Consider the following 20,715-nt stretch of genomic DNA (forward strand, 5'->3'; position numbering starts at 1 on the left):
ATCTTAAGTCAATAAATGTCAAAATTTTTGTCGAAATTCATTCAAATAACATCTGGGAATCTGCAGGCAAAACACATAAAAATAACCACAATGTCCAAAAGAAGTAGTTTCCACAGGGCTCCAAAATTTAAACCTGAAGTTAAGATGGTCAATAACCCGCCTAAGACCTTTACCATGACAAGTAGAAAGGAGAAAGTGGAGGTTCTTCCAGAACCCATCAAATCTGTATCGGATAAAAAACTTTACAAGTAATGTATTAAATTATATTTTCTGTAAATACTAATTATTGTAGCCCATTTAATTATAATTAAATTTAATTTATATTATGTAATCAAATTTTAAGTTTCAAATCAAATAATCTTACTAGATTTTTTTAGTGGTTGCTCTTCCTTTAGGTTATCTTGAAACCTATCTTGATCTCGTATGATTTTTTGGATGTTTGAGGTTTAATACAGATTAAAATGCTGAGCTTTGATCATCTAGTCAGTTCCTTGAACTAATTTTACAATTTTTAATTCATAAATTATATTAAATATTTAAAGGGAAGAAATTAGTTTCATAAAAAACCTTTTAAAAATGAATTTAAATCTCTTGGGGCGTTAAGAAAAATAAAATAACTAGGCATCAAAAAACTCAAGTTTAATTTTAGTAAATTTCATTGAATACATAATTTTTTTGTTAACTAGGACCATAAGACTAGAGAATGGCCTCACAGCACTCCTTATATCAGATCCGAGTCGGCAGTTTATTGCTGATAGTAACAGTTCAAGCGAAGAGGAGAGCAGTGGCACTGAGGAGAGTTCTGGTACAGAGAGTGACGGTGCCAAATCTGGTCAGTCTGCTGCAAGTGACCAACATGGAACCAAGAGACGTGCTGAGTTTGATGAGGAAAAACTGGTCAGTAATATATTTTACTTTTATATGAACAATTAAAAAAAACAACATATCTATGTGTTATAGTTTGTTGGAAGTCTTTACAACCATTGTTCTAGCTCCTAGAGTGTATTGTATCAGAATCTCTCTCTTTGAATTGTATTTTTCATTGCCAGAGTAAACTAGAGGGAGGAAATTCTTGGTTTGATCCTGAATTAACAACACAAAGGTTGATGTGCTTGTTGGATGGTTGTGGTGTTTTTTAATTAATTTTCGCACTTATTTATATTCTTTGCGTAATTTATAGCATTTAGAGATATAGTTTGTTTAGTTTATTTAAAAAAAAAAATTGCAAGCATACATCTTAGCCAGATTAAATACTGCACCAACATCAATCAAAATAAGACTGCTGGAAGTCTTTCTATCACTAAAATTTCACACAGGTGTATTATATGTATTATTATATGTATTCCAGGGTAAAACTAGATTGTATAATTAGGTATGAGTAACCAAGTATTTTGTTATCAAAATTAAATTTAAAATAATCATACTTAATATTATAAATGCGAAAGTGTGACTGTCTGTCTGTCTGCTAACTTTTCACGGCCCATCAATTTAACCGATTTTCACGAAAGGAACAGAATTGTTAACTTACATACATCCCAGGGACGGACATAGGCTCTTTTGTCCTGGAAAACCAAAATCAAAACCAAAAACCAATTTTTAAAAACCCATATCCAAGCGTGCAAAGTCGCGTGCATCATCTAGTACTTAATAAAATTAGCTGGTACATCTACTAAACTGCAAAGACAGCTTAATAAATTGTTATTTGCAACTGTGTCGTAAGTCGTAACACTGACCATTTACCATGAAATATATAGCTATTTAATATGACCTTCATTTAAGTCCATGGCCAATCATTGTTATGCCTATAGTATAGATCTAAAGATTTCTAATAAATGGTATACCTATGTGAACCATTTTATCTATCTTTACACTTGATGCTTTGGTACTTACTATAATATGTAGGTTTTAATGGGTTATTGCAGCTACATGACATATTTTATGAAAGCCGGTTCTTTCCTATGAATTTTATTTCATGAGAAATAATTTGGGATGGAAATAGATCATACTTTGGATTAACACATAGGCTACTTTTTATCCCGGATAATCAATGAGTTCCCACGGGTTTTTTAAAACCTATATCCACGGGAATGAAGTCGTTAATTGAGGATAGGCTTGCGCTTAGCGACAATAATGTCTTAAGAAAAGCAAAGATGAGGACTAAGTTAGAATGCGCTTGCTCTATTATGTAGAAGATGCCTCTTCACTCTTGCCTTCAGGTTGATTATCAAGCTAAACTGATAAGAGATTCTTGATAAGTTTGTTTCTCAAACTTCCGATATTTTAGCAGTTTAGAAAGCATACATTTAAATCCGTTTTTAGATTTCATACCAACTCGATCATCCCGATCTGTTTGTATTTTATACTGTGTTTTTATATTATATACATTTTATAACTGTGACTCCAGGAGTACCTACCTACTAATGTTTAATTTTCTTTAAATATGACTGTAACTTCTTTTGCTAATTTATATATTGAATTGTTAAATTTACTATTGATTAAAAACGATATTTTATGTACTTATTGAAAATGTATTGAAAATGTATATAAAGATAGTTAATTTTGCACGCCATGTCATGGCAGATTGTGATACGTATCTACTTAAAATTTATGTAACATCTTTTTTACTTACAATCTTGCAATAAAGGAATTGAATTGAATTGAATTGAATTGAATTGATCGGTCATCCCGATGGACTTACCGTCGTGCCTAAGTCAAAATCTATCTATACTAGCGTGCAGGAGACAATCGTTCAATAAATTTATTATAGTATGTACTCAGAATATATGTATTCTTATTAGAATTTATAATCGCATTATTTATATTAGGTATCATCTTGCATTGTAACATGATACACAATTGTTTACACCTAGTCAGCTTTCGATCGACTGATTGCATTAAAATTTTAAACTAAATTACATGCACTTAGCTACCCACAAATGAATTGGATCGAGAAGCTATTACGATGATAGTTTTCGTCACGTACTCGTGATTTGAGGACCGCTGCAGTTTATGTAACTTTGTTTAGGTACTCGAACTTATTATTGAAAAAGTATTGTATACTTTAGGTGACTCTCGCTGGAATTTAAGTAGAAAATTTAGTTGTGACATGTATTTATAATCATCACATCATCATTATCAACCGATAGACGTCTACTGCTGGACAAAGTCTCTTGTAAAACTTCCACACGCCACCGTCTTGCGCCGCCTGAGTCCAAGAAGCGGCTCCCTGCGATATAACATGAATCAGATACAGCCTTAAAAAAATAACTTCTTTTCGTCAACTTGCGTGACGCGTAGAGTTATCTATATTAATATTATAAAGAGGAAACCTTTGTATTTTTGTATGTTTGTATTGAATAGGCTCAAAAACTACTGGACCGATTTCAAAATTTCTTTTACCATTACTTAGAGGGATTCTTCCGAATCCGTATAGGCTATATTTTATCCCGGAACACCCGTGCGAAGCCGGGGCGGGTCGCTAGTAAAATATGAGCTTGCAGCCTGGTGAAGCGAAATCAACTGCTTTCGATTGTCATTATGTACTTACAATTGGGGGTAGTTAGTTATTAAACCATATTCAAGCGCATGTGTTCCATTTGTGAGTGAAGTTAGCAGGAGATGGCATTTGAGGTAATAGATACTTGATGACTGCATTCACCACATTAGCTGGGCCCAGGCATGTTTTAAAATTAATTTAGTATTATATTAATTATTTAAACCATTGTTGTCTGAGGATTTTGTTAATGTGGCCAATTCTGTTGTTCACAATCTCTACACTAAGTTAATATGTCCTAGGGACTAAATCTAGTGCTATTCTATTATTTTGTAATCAAATAATGTCCTTTACTTTATTATTTTGCATTAATAAAGTAGAGGATTCTCAAATATAACATCGCCGTAGTAGCCTACTAGTACTAACTATAATAAAATGAGCGATTGGTTTGGGACCGGTTCCGCATTTTACTACAGAAGACCTAAGAGAGCACTGACACGGAAACATTTACCTATTACTTAATGCGTTTCGTAACAAATTATAATATGTTAAACTTTCAGAAAATGTGACTTGTTCATTCTAGCGTGTTATAGACATTTGGTCTAAACTCTAAACCGAATATGCAGGCTAGAAAATTTAGGTGATTTTTTTCCTGTTATATCAATCTTAGTCAAAAGCCAAAATTTTGGCTTTTACAGAATTCTGGGCATTACCTACGTATAATAATTTCCATATCTTGCGTACAGATAGCTGATCTAGCCTCTGAATTCTAGAAATAGCAAGTAAATGAGCAGGCGGTGCTGAGTTCTGATTGCGTTCTGAACGTCTGCAGCACCAGAGCAATTCCATAATTGATTCCTATACTGAGTATGGGTCTCTACTCATAACGAGAAGAGCTTAGGCAATATAGTCCATCGGCAAACTTCAAACACCTTTGAGATCATTTAGAGAACTCTTACGCATGCAGTTTCCTTACAATGTTTTCCCTCACTATTAAAACAAGTGATATTTACCTAATTGCTTAAATCCCACATAACTCTGAAAAGTTATAGCGTGCCCGGGATCGCACCCCAGACCCCCGGAATGGAAGGCCGATGTACTAACAACTAGGCTATACCTCATCTTGACCAATCGCCCCAAAATGTAATTTCATCTTTTCACAATCCCGTGCTAACACTTCATACCTTCGACAGGTATATCGCCACAGTCGCAATATATTTAGATTTGTGAAGAACACGTTTGAACAGATATCTAGAAAGCGATGCAAGATATTTCAAAATCAACTTTCACTTGACACGGTATGAGGTGCTGCCACCACTTTTACTCGATCCTGACATTCTGATATATCATTATTATTATTGATAATTATCAATATTAGCTGTGTGAGCCCAGTGGTAACTATGTCCGTCTCCTAATCGGAGGTTGGGGGTTCGATCCTAGGCACGTAGTTTTAATATTAACGTAGAGATATTGCAGAATCGTTTTTGTAATATCCTAGAAAAGTACACAAATAATAAGAATATGTCGGACGCCGACATTCTGCACAGGCGTTAATGACGTCATTCTATCCATTATATATCATCGTCATATCCATTGATCGTTTGTTTTTTTGGTATCAAACTATTGTGTTGTGTACTGATCGCGAATGATTTGCTGCCACCCGTTAAGGAGTTCGGTCCTCTATCTCCGGAAATTTTCATTATATCTTCACCAGCATGGGACCAACCTGACAAACCCTGACCCTTTTGCTTTTATTTACGGTCAAAATTTTACTGTTAGGGACCTAAAAGATCGGTTACTTTTGTACCATGTTTCTTCTTACTGTTTTACCTCAGAACAGCGAGAAACCATTGATTGATTGATTGATTAAAACCGCGAACGTAGGCATTTTTATGTGGTCGACATCCAATCTACTCGTTCGTTCTTACAAATCGCTGACGTGTGCATTTTATAACGCATGATTATCATCAAGCGCAAGCCTATCTCATAATAAAAAAAATGTCTAGGACTTCCTTAAGAATTAACCGCACGCAAATAGGAAATATTAAACTGTCTGCTCACCACGTTGGTATCGTGAACTTGATATTTTAGTTACACGTACGACATTGATAGGCCAGTCTATACGTAAGTCTGTAGCATATTAATTAGGATGTGGATTGTGGTCAGTTGCATACATAATACATAGTTAACAACATGTAAGTACGTACAACTTAATTCTAGAACGCACGCAACATTAACATTAGCATTAATCCGTCACGAAGTTTGTTTTGAGTTTTTTTGTAATTTTTTACCACCGTAAATGCTATTTGTAGATATATAAAATTATATTTCTATAAGTATGTCTCTGACTATTGACTTGATCTTGATCTGGTCCGGTGAGATGCTTCAGCCGTGGTTAGTTACCACCCTACCGGCAAGGCCGTGCCGCCGACCGATTTAGCGTTCCGGCATGGTGCCGCATAGAAACCGATAAGGGGAATGGGTTTAATAAATAAATAAAAAACCGGTCAAGTGCGAGTCACACTCGCACATGAAGGAATCGTTACCATCGTACATAATATATCACATTTTTATGCGCAACCCTGCAAGTTAATGACAGACAGCGCCATCTACATGTGAATTAAGTAAACTAATTACATGAAAATTTCATGATTCTAAATCTAGGTGAATGGGAAGTACCCTTTGGGTTTAAAGTCGCTTTCCTTGACAGACATGACAGACAGACAGACAACAAAGCGATCCTATAAAGGTTCCTTTTTTACGACACGGAATCCTAAAAACTGCCATGTCCCTTCTAAGTTAGCCCACTTCCATCTTATACTACTGCATCATGACTTAATGCCAGGTGAGATTGGTTGAATATATTTTATTGTTCGCAGGCAGCATGCGCTCTGTGCGTGGGAGTGGGCAGCTACAGCGATCCTGCCGACATCCAAGGACTTGCACATTTCGTCGAGCACATGGTCTTTATGGGCAGCGAGAAATACCCTAAAGAAAATGAGTTTGATGCCTTCATTAAGGTAGGAACAATATCAATTCTTGCATATTAATTTACTGTTGTGCTCACGTTCATTTTGCACACAGTTTTTGATATTCATAGAATCCGTAACCATGAGAGATGAGATCAAACCTCCGAAAAGGGTTCTAAATAGTACTTAATTTGATCTTATACAGTGCTATCCTTTCTCTTAGGGAACATTTTGAAAAGGATAACATTAACATTAAGGATTGGTATTGGAATTTGGTGTCCAACTGTAAATGTCCAAATGAATAAATGAATAATGAACTGAAAAGGCAAGAATACCATAATTATCAAGCCACTTAGGTGCTACTAAAGTTATACCAAATATCTCACATCCGATATACACCAAATAAGGTTTAAAGATTTTTAACTGTTAAATATCTAAATTATCTTTTTTAACAGAAAAAAGGGGGGTCTGATAACGCATCAACAGACTGTGAAGTAACGACCTTCTATTTCGAAATCCAAGAGAAGCACCTCCCTCACGCAATGGATATGTTCAGCCAGTTCTTCGTCAGCCCGCTTATGAAGAAGGAGGCGATGCAGCGGGAACGGGAAGCCATCGAGTCAGGTGACTAATACAATTCTCCAATGTCAATCCGACTTTTTTTTTGAATTACAATGTATTTTTAGGATTAAAGCCTAGCCTTTGTTTCCTCTCGGATGCAAGCTACCTATCTCTTAGTAGTCGGTACCAAGAAACTGTACGCGCGGGTATCGATAAAATAGAACCTTTATGAAATAATTGAATTTCCCGATCCTAAGACCCTTGACTTCCCAATCGATCAAGCTAGATCTGAAAAGCGTCGTAATATGTGGTAAAATGGTCAGAATTCGCGATCGCCGCACCGTCGGACTCCAACCGCAAGGACCAGCTGCTGTCGAGCCTGTTCCCGGCGGGGCACCCGGCGCGCACGTTCACGTGGGGCAACCTGCGCAGCTTGCGCGACGACGTGCGCGACGACGAGGCGCTGCACCGCGCCGCGCACGACTTCCGCAAGCGCCACTACAGCGCGCACCGGATGACTGTCGCCGTTCAGGTACTTTACACCGTCATTTGGCTGCGGAATTAAATGGAGAATAATCACACTAATATTATAAAGTTGTGTGTATGTGTATGAGTGTGTGTGTGTGTGTGTATGTTTGTTACTCTTTCACGCAAAAACTACTGGACGGATTTGGCTGAAATTTAGAATGGCGATAGATAATATCCAGGATTAGCACATATGCTACTTTTTATCCCGGAAAATCAAAGAGTTCCCACGGGATTTTGAAAACCCTAAATTCACGCGGACGAAGTCGCGGGCATCATCTAGTTTAAAATAGATTTGTGAATGACGACAAACATGCTTGATAAAAAGCAATGGTGAAGTCTAACTTGGAGCGCGTTTCACCAGAAGATACGTACTCAATCTCGCCTTGAAGGTATTTAAGGTAGGTAAGGCTTACACGTGGCAGAAAACACGGACGCCGGAAGTGTATTCCACACCTTAGCGTTTTATAAAAAATACACGTTTCAGTATTCTTGAAAATTCCACCCCCTCACGTATCTCACTTGAACGAAGTCAGGACCGGCCAGTTGCAAATAATTTGTAAACTGTGCTTCTTCACACAGTATATGTATAGAAAAAACTTTGGTTTTAGGCCCGCATGGACCTCTCATCTCTCGAACAGTACGTCATAAACACTTTCGGGCAAATTCCCACAAACAAATTGCCTGCAGATGACTTCGGGGAGTTTGCCTTCAAACCGGACACCGTCACGCCAGAATTTAGGAGTATTTACTACGTGAAACCTATTAGCGATACTACAGAGGTATGGGTCAATATTTTTGAGTACATTTTATTTTAAATCATAGGATTTTCCAAATTTCTTAGTTCTTACATTCTAAGGAAATCTCTTAAAGAACTAAATTGTTCTTGTGCGTGTCCTTTCAATGTTTTAGTGTATTTTCGTAAATTTAAAAAAAATGAATAAATAGGTTGAGAAAAAATCGACATTCAGTTCCAAAAGCATTCAGTAAATCAGTATAACTTGTGTCAAAGAAACGAATCGACAATCGCGGCGTCAGTCATTCTCTCCCACTAACACGCTATAGTGTGTGAAGGGGACGGAATGATCAGCACCAATTCGTTTTGATTCGTGTTTTTGTTGGCACGAGTTATAGAATTTAAGACTTTCAACTTCAGTTACATTACTCTGACCAAAACTGACAAACTCATGAAAAGTTTTAGGATTGTGTGAACTAGAATGAGGCAGATTAAAAAAAATGTATTACGACGTATTTTGATCATTATACCATTTGCAGGTGCACTTGACTTGGTGTATGCGCTCCTTACTGTCCGAATATGAATCCAAACCGCATCAATATATTTCATACTTACTGGGACACGAGGGCAAGGGCAGTTTACTATCGTATCTTAGAAAAAAGTAAGTTTTTAACAGACATTATTACTTTATAGGTAGATGGAATTCGCGACTTCTATACTTCTATTAGCTTTATCACTCTTACTGCGATTACTGTGCAAATTAGCAACCGTGAGAGAGCCAATCAAAGGTATTACTTTATAGGTACATGGAATTCGCGACTTCTATACTTCTATTAGCTTTATCACTCTTACTGCGATTACTGTGCAAATTAGCAACCGTGAGAGAGCCAATCAAAGGTATTACTTTATAGGTACATGGAATTCGCGACTTCTATACTTCTATTAGCTTTATCACTCTTACTGCGATTACTGTGCAAATTAGCAACCGTGAGAGAGCCAATCAAAGGTATTACTTTATAGGTACATGGAATTCGCGACTTCTATACTTCTATTAGCTTTATCACTCTTACTGCGATTACTGTGCAAATTAGCAACCGTGAGAGAGCCAATCAAAGGTATTACTTTATAGGTACATGGAATTCGCGACTTCTATACTTCTATTAGCTTTATCACTCTTACTGCGATTACTGTGCAAATTAGCAACCGTGAGAGAGCCAATCAAAGGTACTTCCGGGCCAATTAATTACGGTGCTTAGGGGCTTAAGGGGGGTGAATTTTTTAGGAAAAACAAAAGACAATAAATAATGATTTAGGTATATGTTTGATTGTCCAATATAAATAATTCTCACTAAGCGTCATTTTAATGATGGTGATTTATATTATAGACATAATATAAATTACGTCAGCCTAAAACTAAAGCTATAAAGGTCACAACCACTCTTTTCTGGTAAGAATCAACAATCTCAGCCAGGTAAAATTTTCTCTATCTCGAAGGTCAATAATGTGCTAAGGTTTATCTCAAGTATGTTACTTATTAATTTAATGTAAACGTTTGCAGGGTATGGGCATTAGGTATTTATACTGGGAACTCTGAAAGTGGCATCGACTATACATCCATGTATAGCTTATTTTCCACGCAAGTTGTTCTTACTAAAGAGGGACTCGATCATATTGACGAGGTATGTACCTACTTATTTGATAAAATTAAGAGTTAACAGACTTTTTATTACTATGGAATACAAAATAATTAATTTCTTTGTTTTTCAGGTTTTAGAAGCAATATTCTCATACATTAGTATGTTAAAGAAAATAGGACCGACTGAAAGCATTTATGATGAAATAAAGGTAATTGAAGTTTATTTATTTAATCACTTAATAAATTGAAATGTTTTAACATTTTAACATTCGAAAAATAACAACCGTGATTCGATTTGCGTTTAATTTTTTGCATTTTTTGGTGATATCTTATCAGTAATTATTACATAAGCTAGTACTTCATTAAATGTAAGTATAATTATTTCAGACAATAGAAGAGACGAGTTTTCGATTTGAAGAGGAGTCTCAACCCTCGGACTATGTGGAGACTCTGGCAGAGAATATGCACTTCTTCCCCTCCGAGCATTATATCACTGGAGACAGATTGTATTACAAGTACGATCCTAAGGTAAGCTCATTTTTTTGTTCATAACCCCATGCGCATACTGCGCACATTCTCACTTCTCATACATGCTTACAAAGGTATATAATATCCTCTGTTTAAAATGGCTAAGGCCCGGTCTCCACCTGAGCGGAGCGGAGAGATGTGTACACTCTGTACAGTCAACCAATCAGATTTTTAAGAGATGACGTGATAATTTTTTTTCGTCATCTATTATGAATCTGCAGATTGGTCGACTGAACACATCTCCTCTCCGCTCCGCTTAGGTGTGGACCGGGCCTAAGAGGTTCTTGTTCGACTATGGAACTCCAACTACAGCTTAGAAAGTAAAATGAATCCCTAGCGATGTATTTAACGACACGGTTGAAGTTGATTAAGGCTTTCATTGGAAATATTATAAGGTTGCACAGAATTTTCTTCTTGCAGGGTATAACACAGTTATTGGAGTGTATGAGCGCAGACAGTGTTAATATAATGATCTTGTCTAACAAGCACACTGTACCCATACAGTACGACGCTAAGGAGAAATGGTTCGGAACAGAATACAAGAGGATAGGTTAGTTTATCCTCTATATTAATTAGAATAATTGTTATTAGGAACTTCATTGTAACAAGCTTCATACTTCAAAATTTAAATAGGCGTTTATATATTATAATATATCACTTTTAAACACTTATGGCTCGCGCGCGGTGCTGTGTATGTAAATATTTTTGACGTAATTTGACGACCTCCTTGCTTGGACGCTTCGGCCGTGGCTAGTTACCACCCTACCGGCAAAGCCGTGCCGCCAAGCGATTTAGCGTTCTGGTACGATGCTGCGTAAAAACCAAAGGGGTATGGTATTAATAAACACTGCCATACCCCTTCCAGGTTAGCCTGCTTCCATCTTATACTGCGTCATCACTTACCACCAGGTGAGATTACAGTCAAGGACGAACTTGTAGGTATTTCAATAAAAAAGGTGTAGCTTTGGTTAACGGCGAATGCATCGCTGAACATATTATAGCCACTACATTTGCCGCATGCTACAACCGCTGCCTTTCAATCACATATCAAAGGATCTAAGCGCCATTCGCAAACTATGTTTTACATGTTGGCCGGAAATTGCCGAATGCGTTGGACCAACGTGAACTAGAAGTTAAAAGTGAAGATAATCTTATGACTATGACATTATTCTTTTAGATGTCCCTCCAGCGTGGCTTAATAAATGGTTAACAGTGGAGCCATACAAACAATTTCATGTACCGGATAAAAATATCTACCTCACGACCAATTTTGACCTCATCCCGCCTGTACAGCCTTATCTAGACGAGGCAGAGAGGCTTGGCGTGGACTTAACCAATAGTTCAATTAAAGATATACATAATAAAGTGTCGTCGAGTGAAAAAACTAGTATCGTGCTGCAGCAAGGAGATTTGATTGCGACTATAAACAACTTTAGGTGAGATATCACTTATTGGGATAATTTAATTTTTTTTTTAAATTGGTTTAAAATAACTTTGTACTGTGATAAATCAATATTTGGCTTTATACAGTGCGCGCAAAACGAGCAGGTATGTAGTCCAATCTAAAGTTGCAATATGGTGGATTGCACAGATCATAGACAGGATTATATACACACAAGCCTGAGATCTGTTTTGTACAATGCTCAGATGTCGCCTCGTAATCAGCAGGGCGATTTAGAACACTTCGATAACATTATTATCGATCGATTCATATCGTGCGATAACTTACCGAATCAATCGATAATAATGTTATCGAAGTGTTCTGAATCTGAAGTAGATAGTTGTTTTTAATTATATGTTTACACAACTGTGTAGGTATTACTTGTTTTGTCCCTATATTTATAAAATTTCTTTTAGGTTAGATCAACCCAATCTATTGCGCAAAAACCGTCATATGGAACTGTGGTACAAGCCAGACTTCAAGTTCAGATTTCCTACCGCCCTACTTTACTTGTACTTCATCACACCGTTGAGTCTCAAGTCGCCGAGAGAGTAAGTTGTCTCTATGTTAAAATAAATAGGTATATGATTAATGGTTGTAGTGAAGAGTGTACCGAATGCCGATAAGCGTTAACGTATTCGTGTGCGTAACATACACCCCGCTCCACTCGAAACTGAGCGCTATGCACTCTATAACAATGTGTACGAGTGTACTCACACAAACATAGCCAGATGGTCTTCATGAAACAGAGCATTCTGTAGCATGGCCGTAGACGGGGCGCGGGGGGGGGGGAGCGTTTTTCTTTATCAGGGATTGGGGGGGGGGGGCAAAATTCAATTTATTCAAAATAGGCACTATTGTACACCTTTTTTTTTTGACGTAACGTAACAGAGAGAGCGCTATAATGTCTTCTTTCCGCGGATAGGGTGTAATTCAAGTTATAAATATTGAATTTTTTTCAGGGCTTGTCTTATTGATCTCTGGACAGATGTGTTGCAACAAGGACTTAAGGTTAGAAATAATATGATTTTCATACTTTGATAAATCATATTAATAAATGTTTTGTTAAGTTACCATCATAAAATATATTATGATATTTAGTTAACATAGTTATAGCGTTGAATTGAGTCACTGAGTTATTTATAGAAATAAATAAAAATTATGTGTACATAATATTAACATAAGGCAAATTTAATTTAAAGGAAGAAGTGTACCCAGCAAATATGGCCGATTTGACGCACTCATTGTACGTCTCTGATAAAGGGTTAACCCTGAAAGTGAACGGTTACAGCCAAAACTTACACGTAAGTAACTAGGTATAAAATTACAAATAAATACGGAAATAAAAACAACGATTTAAGGCTTATTTCGTAGTTTAAGGACGGATGAAAATAACGAGTATTTACCGTTATAAAATATAAGATGATCGTTACATTATCATAATATTTTGACCCATCTTATCCATTGAGAATAAAATGGAATTAACTTCTCTCAATATTTTAAATGAGGAGGAAGATGCACAAAATGGTTTTTTGGTTTTTTAGAACTGTCAGTTAATTATTCTCAAATACTAATCAGTATATCCACCTAAAATACTGAACTTATTTTCTGAAAAACGTTCCAAACATCGATTGAAAAGTCAATCAATACCTACATAGTGTATAAGGGCTAGGGCACCTTCCTTCTACAGTACAGGTATTTGTTCTGAGTTATAACAACAATCCATGTGGTGTCACAGTCGGAATTCATCATGGCGGCTCAGCGGCGTTTCGAATATTTGTAGAACAGATTAAAAAAAAGAAATCTTTAAGAGGAGTTATAAAATTTATTATATAATTTTATAAACTTAAATTTACATTTTTCTATTATTATTTTTTTCATTTTGCTAATACTATCTTGTTTATACATTTTCAGATGTTTTGTCGCTTGGTGTAAATACCCTATTGTGTGCGCAGTTGCTGGTGGAGCTGGTGACGCGCGAGATGCGCACGTCGACGGCGTCCCTGACGGCGGGCATGTTCGAGGCGGTGCGCGACGCGCGCGCGCGCACCTACCACAACGTGCTCATCAAGCCGCACAAGCTGGCCAAGTACGTCTGGACATCCGTAACGTTTGGACTATAACATTTTAATTTAATTTTTTATTAACATGGACAAGCAACAGGTCACAATATATATATTTTAGGTACAAAAAAAGAATGAATTACGTATTACTCCTATATTGTAGACCCATTTTTAAGAATATAAGCCATGATAAACATGACTAATACTCCCCTTTCCCCTCCAATTAAGCGTAAAGCTTGTGCCAGGAGTGGCTACGACAATAGTGCAACGGTTGGGGTTTGAACCGCTGACCTTTTGGAATTCAGTCCGCTCATCAACCGCTGAGCTATCGAGGTTCTAAAGTTCATTGTATATTATCATGGAATTCCGCGAAGTAACGCCTGCTTTTATCTAAGATTACCAAATTATTTGAAACGGTTTGCAGGGACCTTCGAATGAACATATTACTACAGCCTTATATTTCGCCGCGAGATAAGGCGATGATCATACAGAATGTCACATTGTCAGAACTCAAGGATTTCACTGAGAAGCTATTGGACAGGCTATATGTGCAGGTTTGTGTTGTATTAATTTTGATATTTAATAAACAACAATTATTTTCGTAGTTAAATAACTAAAAAAAAGGTTTTTGGTTTTAGAAATAAGACAATATTACACTGGTTATAAATGATAACAATATTTTTTTCAAGGTGTTGGTTCAAGGGAATCTGGCGTGGCACGAAGCGATCAAAATATCTGAAAATGTTTTGGACAACATTAAATGGGAGGGAATATCGGAAACGGAAATGCCAGAGGTATGTGTGAGATTATTTTTTACCATTTCAATTTTATTAAGTTTTTTATAAAATTGGCCCTAAGCCTTGCTTAGGTTGTATTTATTAAAATTATTATTTTTGTTAAGTATAGCGAAAAGCTCCATGTGAAATTTCAAGTTTCTAGACACAGCTGATTGAGATGTACGTTGTTCCTTTTATATTTATAAATTTTAATCACCTAAAAAAAACTAGATGATGCCCGCGACTTAGTACGCGTGGGTTTAAGTTCCTAAAAATCTTGTAGAACTCTTTGACTTTCCGGAATAAAAAGTAGCCTATGTCCGTCCCGTTCCGCCCGTCCTTCAAAATCGGTTAAACCAATGAGTAGTGGAAAGGTAACAGACAAGCATACGTTCGCATTTGTAATATTAGTATGGATAATGTTTGCGTATTCGTCTTCTATGCGTTCGCACATCGTTCATCCGATTTATTTGAAATTTTGTACAATTGTTGTTGGTACTTGCGTGAAGGTTTCTGATATAGTGCCATGCCGACTCTGGCGTGCGAATCGGTATTGCGACGCATATCTGGCATTACCTGGTAATTTATGTTCACCAGATCAAAGTCCACCAGTTACCCCTCGGCGAGCATAAGATAAGAGTCCAGAGCTTAAACCCTGCTTCCACTAACAGCATCGTCACTAACTATTATCAGGGTGAAAGCACTACTTCCAAAGACACTGCTACTCTCGAGGTTTTGATGGTGAGTGAAATTATTATTACCCAAAATTCTCTTGTTTTCATGTCTTCATTCTGATTCTTCAACCATAAATCAAAATTCTCATGTCTTTATTCTGGTTCTTCAACCATAAAAAAATGAAGAGATGAATTAAATAATAAATACGTTATTGAGTGAATTGCCAAAGCTCAGTTTTAAATACAAATAATAGCTTTAATTCACTCTTCACTTATTTCAACGACAAAGTGGCTTTCACAGATAAGCAGAGTAAACAAACTGACGGAGAGCGGGTAAAGTATTGTGTAAATAGAGAAATCCAAAACATAAAATAAAACATATGCCCAATAAAAATCGTGGCGTAATCTTTTCTTTTTCGCCGACCTCAAAGTCTACCTGTGTTTTTAAGATGTTAATGGAAGAGCCAGTATTCGACGCTCTTCGCACTAAAGAGCAGTTGGGCTACAGTGTCTTCAGCATGATGCGCTACACCTTTGGAGTCCTGGGCTTCTCCATCACTATCAATACGCAGGTCGACAAATTCAGGTTAGAAATCCATAATTGCATAGCTACAGTTATTACAAATCTGAAAATGTATCTGTTGGTTTTTTAGTAAAGTTTGTTGTTTTCTTTTCGCTTCAACTACTCAACTGATTTCAACATTGTTACAGTTAAGCTGGAAAAGTACTTTTTACCAACAAATTCAAAGTTTTTTAAAAGCACAAGTAATTTTTAGTAAGTATGCTATATTCGCGCAAATGCCTATCAAAATATTGCTTCATTTAGTGATTTCTGCATTGAAATTATGTGGGAGCGTCTAAAAGAAATTGGAGGCGTCCACATGAAATGAGACTCGAATTTTTTGTTTGCGTGCTTTGAATTTTGACATGCTTTGGGAGCCTTAAATTTATGTGTCCACACAAAGATATTATAAACGGATGAGTGTTGATGTTCATGTGGACCTTTTGGCTTGGATAGCGTATCGCACGTGGACCGGCGCGTGGAAGTGTTCCTCAAGAAGTTCGCTCGCGACACCAAGCGCGGCGGGGAGAAAGCGCTGGCCGCCGCGCGCCGCTCGCTCGTGCAGCTCAAACACACCACCGACTACGAGCTCAAAGAGGAGGTAAGGGTCTATAATATATAATAAAAATCACAAATGACGATAATATATAATGACGTTAATATATAATACATTAAAGCGTCTCGCACGTAGTCTGAGTTTAATAAAAATTGCCATACTCCTTGCAAGATAGTCCGCTTCCATCTTAGACTGTATCATCACTTTCCATCAGATAAGATTGCATGCAGTGAAGGGCTAACTTGTAATGGGATTTTAAAAAAAGTACACTGGCGCTCAGAGAGGGGGTAGGTTTTTCTCCTTATATGGCCATTCCGTATTTCCTGTTACGTATGACCTAAATACCTTGAAGATCAGAGTGAATAGGCATCTAGGCAAGCGCGCTCCAATCTAGACCTCATCATTGCTTTTTCATTAAGCTGGATTTCTGGATTTAAGTAAAATTGCAATAAAAAAATGTTTACTCATTACATTTGCTAAATCGAGAATTTTTCATACTGAATTTAAAATTTTTATGTCATACTTATAGATCCAGTTGCACGAAAAGTCTTTACCCAAAGTTTTTGTTACGATCCGCTAAAGTGTGGATGGCTCTTCCGACGTCCATATCCTGTCACGTATTTACTTTAAGGCAAGGGTGAATAGGCACTTAAGCAAGTGTGTTTTAACTTCCAACCTAGCGCACCTGTCTAGAAAATGGCTTTCCTCATCATTTCTTTTTATTAGACATAATTGTTGTAAAGCGCAAGCCTATTATAAAATCCCCGACTTTGAACCTGCGCAGTGGGTGATTTATCCTAATTGGAAGTACGAAATGAGGGGCGACGGTATGGATGTCTGTATCGCCGTGCATTAGTTCTTCAATCAATTCATCGTCTCAACCATATACCGATGCGGAGGCACATCCCGCCCTCTTGTCGCCTAGAGATATTTTTAAGTGAAACCAACGAAAAATGATAAAATTTGTTTAACAGGTTGAGAGAAATTGGCGGGAAATCGTGAGCCAGGAGTACAAATTTCAAAGATTGTATAGAGAGGTATGATTTGAAAACTTTAAAACGTTCAATTTATTTTCAAAGCTATGATATAGACTCTTGGCATCATTAATCTCTATTGTTATTTTTCAGGCTGAAGCGATAGAGAAAATAAGATTGGCAGATATAATGCGTTGGATTGAAAACCATTTCCCTACTGGGAATAAATCTCTCTTCAGAAAATTGTCTGTTCAGGTAAGAAAATAGTTTTTCTCCTGTAAAAATTAGCTCCTAACTGCGATCCCACCATATTGAAAATCCCGTACTGATAGATTCAGTTGCATGACAGACGGTTAAAGTTACGTTACGTTTACAGTTAAACTTAGTCGTCAATAAAAGCGAAAAGGGTTGCATAAGGCAGGGCTTGTTAACTGGGGGGCCAAAATTTTATCTTTAAATTTAATCACTTTGATTTTTATTGACTGTTTAACTAACCGTAACGTGACTAAGCACCTGTGATGCAATTAATGAACTTGAGTAGAGTCGTATAAGTAGGATCTAGCGGCCCACCGCATTACTATCCCAATCATTATATGATAGTTTTTTTTAGAACTAAGAATACGACACACAGAATGAGCCACAAAAATATGTAAAGAGGTTTTTTTCTCATAAACTTATAGATCGTGGGCAACAAACCTAAAGAGGACAACGCAATAAGCACAGAAATCCAACCAAAGAAATACGACTTGACGTACTTGAACTCCAGCGAACCAATCGGCGACTCGCACGAAAACTCCGCAGAATTCATACACGACATAGACGCGTTCAAGAGAGATCTGCCCATCATTGATGTTCCTAGAGTCGAGCTGGCTCAATGTTGACAGGGTTATAGAATTTTAAACAAAAATATGTGTATATAATAGTGTTAATTTAATTTATTTTCTGGTACCGGTTTTACGCCTAATCGGCTGTTGAGACAGAAACGAGTACGAGCGTTTTCTTATCTGTAAAAATAATTCGTTTACAGCCTCCAGAGACGTTCATCTGTCTAGTGTTGATTGAACATAACAGATAAGGACCTAAACTCAAAACTGCAATACGACGACGCCATGTAATTACGTGACACGTAAAACTCAGACAGACCGTCTTGCGACGCGGATCATGTCGCAACTCTCAGGGTGAGATCTATAGAGCGCGCTCTGCCTTTGCTTAGACTTAAGACAGAGTTAAAACGAGACAGAGCTATATCTCTCACATAAATCTGTCTCGTTTTAACTCAATCTTAAGTCAGAGCAAAGTCAAAGTGCGCTTTATAGATTTCAGCCTCAGTTCCTCACGATGCGGTTTTGAGTTTAGGCCCTGACCCAGGCGATTGTGGCTAATTTTTCAGAAATGATAATGACGTTATCAGCACGTCTATATTGTACTGATAAATGCGTTTCATGGCTTATATTTTATTGTGCAATAAACTTGAATAGCTTTTATCTATATAAATTGTACTGCTACTCTCCTCTCTTTGGCTCCGCTTGGCTAAAGGTGAACGTCCATTGATGCCTGCGGAAACGCTACGCGCGTTTTTTATCTGTGAACATGTCTGTGGTATTATCCATGCAGTCAAATAGACGGATACAAATGACGATAACGTACACGCATGTGTAGTACCTATATGTACCTGCATAGCTTGCACCGTTAATTACAATTACTTTATTATAAGATATGCTACAAAAATGTTTGAAAATACCATTGTAGCTGCAGTGAATTTCAAATAGTAGCTAGTATTTATCGAATTAATAGTGCAGGTAATATTAATAGTAAAATACAGGTAGATGTTCAGTTTCTTGACCAATTATATTGAGTATATTAATATATTGAGATATTGGTACTTAATTTGTAAAGATAAATTATGACATAATTTTCTTCTATTTATTAATAGCAAATGGAATCCCTATTTACTGTGAAAAAGTATGAGTAAAACTTATTTTGAGTTAGATTACCGATGAAATCCTTTCATAATAATAGTTCGAGATTGTTAAATTATTATTAATTACCATTACAATATATTTTTTAAATAATTAAGTTATTTACTGTTACTTACTGGTACTTGTTTTTTTATACATCAGCAAATTTTCACGAAACTTATTGTAATTTTTGCTGCTAATTAGAGCTGTAGCGAACCGTATGTATTCGTTACTGAGTAACGGGTGCGCCATCTAGTACCGAGTACCGAATCGTTACTCTCAAATGCATCTCGTTACTCGCACTTTTCGTCGTATGACCGTTCCTATGGTTCCTACACTGTTTCGGTTCACGCAAGTACCGTAGATACGTGTATTGAAACGTTTGCTAACCGTATGTTTTACGCGCAGGCGCGCTCATTCGGTGAATTTAAAAACGTACGTTACAAAGGCCGATGTTTGTTTAGTTTATTGTTAAAATTTTAAAAACGTATGATTCTGTTATGGTATCGTTCAAATAAGCTTAATATTGAGACAGTTATTTGGAAATTACAGACAGATACTCTAATTTTATGTAATAGTATAGATATTTAACATAAGCTCAAGCTCAAGGTTAAAATTTTTAATATTTTAGTAGATTCCGTCAACAGTTCATTTGTAGTTCTACACTTATTAAATCAAACTAAATTGAGAATAACTTAAACACACGTCTGGTCCAAAATACGGAAAAGTGAGAATTTGCACCTTACGCAGCTTTGTATGTAATGTAGACATATAAGTATGTTTTCTACAAATTACGAATGTTGCGATGCGGACGCCGCGACTTCATACTGTCGTACGCAATACGACTCGATTCGTTCATCTTACGTGGTATCAAAAGTAACGAGTAACGATACGAAAGTAACGAGTACTAATTGTTATAGTAACGAATGCATACGGGTACGCTCGTTTTCGTTACTTTTACACCTCTACTGCTAATATTATGTAAATATCATAGATTTTACTGAGTTTTATCCAGTCTACATACACCTATAAATTATACTATGAGTTAAAGCTAAACGCTTCTATATGAACAAAAATATATGGAATACGTTTTCAACAAATGTGTTTTATTTAAAAATCCTAAGGCTCAAGGCACAAGTGCGAAAGTCACAGTTTTAGTAAGAGAAAATTTGCTCCACACAATTTTATACAGTTGTTTGGTTTTTCAGAAAATTCGCTTCGAGACGTTGCCGCAATTTGCCTCGAGCCTTATCTTTAAACTCC

General features: G+C 36.6%; 2 protein-coding genes across 2 annotated transcripts in view; one reads left to right on the forward strand and one right to left on the reverse strand.

Moving 5' to 3' along the window:
* LOC123870865 (apyrase-like) overlaps nucleotides 1-20,715 on the reverse strand; it is a 33,137-nt gene that overhangs the window by 45 nt on the left and 12,377 nt on the right. The window lies entirely within an intron of this gene.
* Nucleotides 2-20,548, forward strand: LOC123870858 (nardilysin-like). Its single transcript, XM_045914329.1, has 24 exons — nucleotides 2-248; nucleotides 687-897; nucleotides 6,373-6,513; nucleotides 6,918-7,086; nucleotides 7,347-7,555; nucleotides 8,160-8,330; nucleotides 8,824-8,945; nucleotides 9,843-9,963; nucleotides 10,052-10,129; nucleotides 10,308-10,448; nucleotides 10,869-10,998; nucleotides 11,626-11,884; nucleotides 12,306-12,440; nucleotides 12,852-12,900; nucleotides 13,092-13,193; nucleotides 13,845-13,978; nucleotides 14,377-14,506; nucleotides 14,642-14,746; nucleotides 15,326-15,469; nucleotides 15,852-15,988; nucleotides 16,421-16,565; nucleotides 17,495-17,557; nucleotides 17,648-17,749; nucleotides 18,175-20,548. Exons 1-24 carry the CDS (start codon nucleotides 16-18, stop codon nucleotides 18,373-18,375), a joined length of 3,432 nt encoding a protein of 1,143 aa, XP_045770285.1. The 5' UTR covers nucleotides 2-15; the 3' UTR covers nucleotides 18,376-20,548.

The sequence above is a fragment of the Maniola jurtina genome, chromosome 13 (assembly GCF_905333055.1).
Source record: "Maniola jurtina chromosome 13, ilManJurt1.1, whole genome shotgun sequence".
Taxonomy (NCBI): Eukaryota; Metazoa; Arthropoda; class Insecta; order Lepidoptera; family Nymphalidae; genus Maniola; species Maniola jurtina.

Excerpts from the sequence above, each read along its gene's own strand:
- LOC123870858 (XM_045914329.1), top strand. The coding sequence starts at position 16 with ATGTCAAAATTTTTGTCGAAATTCATTCAAATAACATCTGGGAATCTG. Across the intron at positions 7,087-7,346 it reads ACGGGAAGCCATCGAGTCAG|AATTCGCGATCGCCGCACCG; the intron begins GTGACTAATACA and ends TAAAATGGTCAG. Across the intron at positions 15,470-15,851 it reads CTACTCTCGAGGTTTTGATG|ATGTTAATGGAAGAGCCAGT; the intron begins GTGAGTGAAATT and ends TGTGTTTTTAAG.